Source organism: Myotis davidii, unplaced genomic scaffold (genome assembly GCF_000327345.1).
Source record: "Myotis davidii unplaced genomic scaffold, ASM32734v1 scaffold1488, whole genome shotgun sequence".
Classification (NCBI taxonomy): domain Eukaryota; kingdom Metazoa; phylum Chordata; class Mammalia; order Chiroptera; family Vespertilionidae; genus Myotis; species Myotis davidii.
The window spans coordinates 222,887-230,046 of record NW_006298871.1 but is presented as its reverse complement, the minus strand read 5'-3'; the positions used below and the strand labels follow the sequence as shown (position 1 = coordinate 230,046).

Sequence of the window (7,160 nt, the reverse complement as noted above, 5' to 3'; positions counted from 1 at the left end):
TGGTGTCTACGCCTGCTTTTCCATGCACATATTTCACAGCCCTATATGAATTTTCCACAATGTTTTTATAATATGTTTTTATTGATTTCAGAGAAAAAGGGAAAGGGAGAGAAATAAAAGCATTAATGATGAGAGAGAATCATTGATTGTCTGCCTTCTGCACTCCCCCAGCTGGGGATGGATCCCGCAACCAGGGGATGTGCCCTTGGCCGGAATCGAGCCTGGAACCCTTCAGTCTACAGGGTGACACTCTATCCCCTGAGCCAAACCAGCTAGGGCCATAATGTCTTGATTCATATGAATTGTCTCAGAAAATAATCACTTTTCTTCATATGTGTGGGTTTTAGGGGTAATATATTCATAACCACTGTTTTCATATTTATTCTCTATAGGAGGTAGGATTGCATTTTATTTTTCTTTCCTGAGGACAGTATTTCACATTTGTCCATGTTTATTTTATCAACAATTTTCCAGATGTAGTAATTGGTGATTCCAACCATGTCTTTTGCACAGTTAAATTTCTATACTCGGCTTGATGAAGAAGCATGTGTTCTCTCTAAGGAGACCCATAAGCTAAGAAGGGGACCAGGGTTCAGATTTAGGAGACCTGGACTTTCTGGAAAGATTTTTTAAATGTTTTTATTGATTCAGAGAGAAAGGGAGAGGGAGGGAGAGATAGAATCAATGATGAGAGAGAATCATCAATCAGTTGCCTCCTGCATGTTCCCTACTGGGGACTGAGCCTGCAACTTGGGCACGTACCCTGACTGGGAAGTGACCTCCTGGTGCATGGGTCAACACTCAACCACTGAACCACACCAGCTGGGCAGGAGACCTGGGTTTTTGACACTGCTCCCCACTATCTGTGACTAAAAATCATTTACTTCCTTAAACTTCTGTTCTGGAAATTTGTAAAATGTAGCAAAGAATCCCACCTAATGCCTCTTCAAAAGAATGAGAAAATGTTCTTGAAAGTAGTATTTGTTCTTAGCTGAAAAATATTGCAAATGTCAAAAGCCATCCTATTTTAAATTCTAATGAAAGATTTAAATTCCCACTGACATGGGTGTTATAGGGAATATAGCTTAAAGTATAGCTCCCTTGGTCATTGACAAAACTGTGAACCAAGAGAGAGTGGGCATATCTGTGTACCCTTCTGTGGATGTGTAGGCACGTTAGATCAGAAAGGACTAGTGTACACAGGTAGGGTGTCAGATAAACAAGTAGAAGAACTGGGAGTCACTGTAGCATAGAATAAAAATCTGTCAAATCCTAAAATTACCTCATTGCTTGTCTATGACATGTGTGTTGAAGGTCAGGACGAACTAAAAGAAAAATGAAGAGGAATGAGAACATTGAGTTCCGAAGAAGAGACAACTGATGAGGGCAAGTTTTACTCAGCAAATAATATATTTGACTATTTTATTTATCATCTATATAGTGCTCATCCACTAGAGGATATAAACATATTGTGGCATCTAGAAGGAACATGTGAAAGGCAATATAAAGCAACTCTATAAATTATGTCAGAAGACAGTATCATGTATAATAAAAGGCTAATATGCAAATAGACCAAACTATGTGCTGACCACCAGGGTCAATAGCAGGTGGCAGAGTGCAGAATATGACAGGCATCAGCCATGGCGGGATGGTGGAGCAGGTGAGCAGGGGCACCAGACCAAGGCAGGGTGCTGGTCGCTGTCATTGGGGCAAGCCTCTGGTAGTTACTGAAAATTCTTTGCTCCTGTGTTCCGCGATTCTGCCCAGCGCTCACACCTGCTGCCAGCACTGGTGCTGTCCCCGATCACTTGGTGCTGTCAGCCCCGATTGCCCTTGAGGGCTTCTCCACCTCCCCCTGGTCCTGAGGGGTATTCGGGGCTGGCAGCTGCTGCTCACACCCCCTGACAGCACCAGCCCTGCTCACACCAGCTGCTGGCACTGGCCTCAATAGCTCCGCGCTGTCAGCAGGTGCGAGTGGGGCCAGCACCATCCGTGTGTGGGAGCACAGTCAGCGTGTGGGAGCGGCAGCGGGAGCAGGGCTGCCGGCAGAAAGGGGACTCAGGGCCGTGATGGAAGGGGCCAGGAGGGGGCACGGAGGATGGGCCGAGACCCACCCCTGTGCCCACCGCATCCACATGGCCCCCAGTTCAAGGTGCACAAATTTGTGCACTGGGCCCCTAGTATAATTATAAAAGGTTAACTCCACATACAAATAACAGAAAGCACTATTGCTATTAGAAGCAGGAAGATATTTAATACAGGGAACCAAGTGCTAACCTAACAAAAGGTGGCAGAAGGCCTAGAGAAGCAGTCTTCACTCTCTTCCACCAAGACTGATTCCCAACTCAACATCCAGAATGGCATTGTTGAGGAAGCTGCTACCTTATATCTCTTTGGGGAAGCCATCCTCAGTCTGTTGGCCTCAAAGCCCTTAATGTATGCTAGACCCCCAAACAGCTAACTCATACACTGCTATCTCTCTCCCCACCTCAGTTGAGACACTTCATTTTGGGTTCCAGCAAGAGAATTCTCTATATGAGGACTATTCCCATAGAGCACAAACCACATGCACAGATACAGTCTCAGGACATAGCATATGGTTGATGTGGATGTGGGGATGGCCTATTAACATGAGTCCCACCCAGCTAAGGCATTAAAGAAGAAAGGACAGAGGATGGAAGGGCAGGAAGCAAATCAAATCATGTATTTCTAATCACTTTTAATAGTCTAGTCAGATCAGATGGCCTTGCAATAAATCAGTTTCTTCAGAGCCTCCTTGACTTCTCGGTTCCTTAGGCAATAAATGAAAGGGTTGAGAGCAGGAGTGACAATGGCATAGAAGATGGAAATAACTTTGTTCAAGCTGAAGGCATGGATAACTCGAGGCCGGGCATACATGAAAATAGTGGCTGAGTAGAAGATGGTGACCACCACCAGATGGGAGGTACAAGTAGAGAAGGCTTTCTGCTTTCCTGTGGGCATGTGTAGAACAGTGGCCAGAATATATACATAAGACAGGACAGTAATAGAGAGGGGGAGGAGTAAGATGACCAGTGCCAGGACAAAGTCCACCAACTCAGCTATGGACATGTCTGTACAGGAAAGGTTAAGTACTGGAGAGATGTCACAGAAGAAGTGATTGATGACATTGGGGCCACAGAAGCTGAGGTGAGAGATGAAGTAGATCTTAGCCAAGGAGATGCCAAAGCCAATGGCCCAGGAAGCAAGAGTCAGGTGTAAGCAGAGCCTGTGGCTCATGATGGTGGGGTAGTGCAGTGGGCGGCAGATGGCCACATACCGGTCATAGGCCATGGCTGCCAGAAGCACACATTCTGTACACATGAGCGCTATGAAAAAGTAAAGTTGTATCATACAGTGAGTGAAGGAGATGCTGTTGCTCACAGACCAAAAACCAAACAGCAACTTGGGTACAGTCACAGAGATGTACGAGGTCTCTAAGAAGGACAGGTTGGCCAGAAAGAAGTACATAGGCTTGTGCAGTGGCCGGTTCTGCTGTACCAACAGGATGATGATCATGTTTTCAGCCACTGTCAAAATATAGGCCACAAGGAATATCAGGAACACTGCTACACGCATGCCCCAATTGCCGGGGAACCCCACCAGAATGAACTTGGTGACCCATGTTTGGTTCTCCACTTCCATATTGGAGACACAGGGCTTAGCTCTCCTGAGGGGAAAAATCACTTGGTCAGACACCATGGTCCAGTTAGAACCTTCCATCCTTTGCCTTCTCTGCTAGCAATAACCATAATAGATATTTAGTAAAAATATAATATAAGCTAGACCATATACTGGGTATATTATGTACATAATATAATTTAATTCTCACATAGCTTCTTTATGCTATTACTAGAGGCCCGGTGCACGAATTCATGCACAGGTGGGGTCCAGCCAGCCCACCCTGATGGGGGCTAATTGGGCCACGTTGGCAGCAGGGAGGGGATTTTGGAGGTGGTGTGTGTGGGGGGGGGCGGTGATTGGGGCCCCAATCAGGCCGGTTGGCCAACGCGTCATAGTGATCAGTCGTTCCGGTTGTTCTGTTGTTCTGGTTGCTTGGCTTTTATATATAGATACCCATTTTAGTGATGAAGATATGAATCTTGGAAAAATAGTTATTAAGTAACTTACCAAGTTCCCACTGGTAGCAGTGTAGGAATCACATTCAAGTCTAAGCTGACACCCCATGTTCTGTCTAATATCCTACATTGTCCTTCACAATCATCCCCAAATTAAACAGTTTCAAACCTGCATGTTCCCATTGCCAATTCCAGAGAATATACCTGGCTTTCCTTGCCCATCATCCACCCAGAGTTCTGGAAGTTCCTCCTTACAACTTGTTTATCCCTCACCTACTATCTCTTTCTTTTGCTCTATATGCATTGAAATCGACCATATCTCTGTGAGGTACCTGAGAAGGGGAGGTAATAGCCATGCTTTTCAGCCCAGCCAGCATGACTCAGTGGTTGAGCATCGACCTATGAACCTGGAAGTCACAGTTCGATTCCTGGTCAGGGCACATGCCCGGGTTGTGGGCTCAATCCCCAGTAGGAGGCATGCAGGAGGCAGCTGATCAATGATTTACTCTCATCATTGATGTTTCTATCTCTCTTTCCTTCTTCTCTGAAATCAATAAAAAATATAATTTTTTAAAAAATGAGTCATACTTTTCAGTGTTAAAAATCTGGACCATGTCTGCTCTTGATTTGCAAAAGTAGGTTTAAATTGTTCATATATAAAATAATACTATGATTAATAAATAATAATACAAAAATAAACTATGTGTTTCATGTACTCACAACTGTAAACCTATTTTTGCCCTACCCTATGTGACCTTGAAATATGATCCTCTCTGAAACACAATTTACTCTTCTACAAGTGGAAATATTAATATTTGCCCAGAGTACATCAATGTGGATCAAAATCTAGAAGAAATCTTATATGGACTATAAATAATGGTAAGTGTGGAAGGGACTCTTACCTCTCCATAGGTCATTAAAGAGGTAGGTCTGGGATAAGAGGGGAGAGAGTAAATGCTATGAGCCAAGTAGAGCAGTGAGCACAAAAAGTATGAGTTTCCTCTTAGGAAGTTTTCAGTCCTTGGGTAGGGGTGAGAGTCCCTGGGTAGAGATTTTATTTTAAATAAGCAAACAAAGATAGAAACACATAATAAAATGTGAGACATTTCGGGGTTGAAAAACAGACAATGTTACTAGTGTGATTAGGAAAGGCCCCTCTGACCAATGAGGAGGGGACATGAAGGCAGGCTCACGGCCCTTGGAAGAGCTGGGCTGCAGAGGGCAGAGAGAGACAGGGGGAAGGTGAGGGCCAGGATGTGCACGGCTCCACGGGTCATAGTAAGGGATCTGAACAGTGTTTTCATACAATGAGAAGCAAGTGGAAGATTGACGCTGGACAGGGGCACAGATGATTCATGCTCTGGAAAGACTGCCCTATGGGTGCAGAAGACTTCATGGCAGCAGGGGTGGGAGTCTGAGACTGGTTGGAAGCTAATCGGAGGTGACAGTAACCTTGATGACTAGAGCAGATTCAGAGAAGTGGGTGGATTTAAGATATGTTTCAAAAGAGTCTTTAACAGTAATTGATGGATGAATATGGAGTTAAAGGGAAAAAATCAAGGAGGAATCTCATATCTGTGCTTATGACATAGATGGGATGCCATTTACTATGATGGGTAAAAGTTGGAATGCTTACAGGCCTATTCCTCACAGGTAGGGCCATGGCAAAGGGCAAGACGTTGGTAGGGTTATGGTTTGATTAGTTTTAACATGAAGCGTAAGTAATCAGTGCAGAAAATTATCTAACAATATGTACTGATTATGTACTAGGTGCCAGTAAGTTTGCTAAGTACTTTTCACACAATAGCCCATTAAATCCACAAAACACTACTAATGAGGTGCTGTTATTCTAATTTCACCGAAGACACTGTGATTTAGATGAACATTTCTAAGTGAGAGTGTGATGAGTCAGAATCACAGCAAAGCCGAGATCTGTCTGACTGTGGAAGCATATGTGTGTGTGTGTGTGTGTGTGTGTGTGTGTGTGTGTGTGTGTGAATGGCATTCTCTTAATTACTAGGCTGCCATGTAGAGATGAGAAATGCCAGATTTGGGATTTAGGATTCGTCACCTCTTTTATACATTTAAAACTTTTGGTTATTTTAGGAAATATTTTGTAAACCTACTGAAATTTCACTATAGGCACATGCTATTATAGATAAGCCCAACTTTAATATATTCATATATGACACAGGTACATATTCACTCAAACAAAACAAATGAACCTATAGAAATGCTTTGTAACTGTATCAGAGAAGAGATAATCATTGACTGAGTCTTAAAATATAAATAAGTGAGTGGGCAAGGCATTGAAGGCACATGATTGAGAGAACAAAGGAATAGGGGTATGAAACAGCCTGGCATTGTCAGGAAACATCTCATTATGGCCTAATGGCTGTGTGAATGGGCAAAGTATGAAGGAATGAAAGAGTGAAGAGAGAGAGAGAGAGAGAGAGAGAGAGAGAGAGAGAGAGAGAGAGAATACATAGTGTTAAGGGCTACATCCTGGAGACTTTTGTATGAAATATTAAGGCATTTAGGAATTATCCTATAGTACATACAATAAGTAACCACTAAATGTTTTTAGGCAGATTTTAACTTCCTCATATTTTGCCCTGGCTTTTGATGTTGGAGATGGATTAGGATGGGTCACAATTACCGAATCAGAGACTAAGAGACTAAGTTGGAAGACACCCCCATAGCAGACACTTAAAGGCACACACAAAGTGGAAAGTCACCAGTTACAATGTTTGCTAAAGAAACACATTTAGATATATCTGCTCACAAATTACACAAGTAATTTTGCACTCCTAAAGAAAGCTCAGTAAAATAAATTTCCCTAGTCCTTATCAGCTAAATGAAGAGTACATAGGTATTAATTACTGCATACTAAAAAGAAGAATTGACCATACTAGTTGTCAGTGTATGATTTTACTGTAAAATGTGTGGGCCCTTTCACTGATGATAATATCTACTCCATTACGGTGTACTCAAACTTACTTCCCCCACAGCAGATTTTTACCATTGATCTAGAATCAAATATATTAGCTTCTCCATTCTTAT

The 7,160-nt window shown here is 43.0% G+C and overlaps 1 protein-coding gene across 1 annotated transcript; it reads right to left on the bottom strand.

The window, feature by feature from the left end:
• Positions 1-2,736: 2,736 nt before the first annotated feature.
• LOC102775298 (olfactory receptor 6B1) lies at positions 2,737-3,663 on the bottom strand. Its single transcript, XM_015570980.1, has one exon. The coding sequence runs from the start codon at positions 3,661-3,663 to the stop codon at positions 2,737-2,739; it is 927 nt and encodes a 308-aa protein (XP_015426466.1).
• Positions 3,664-7,160: the final 3,497 nt, after the last annotated feature.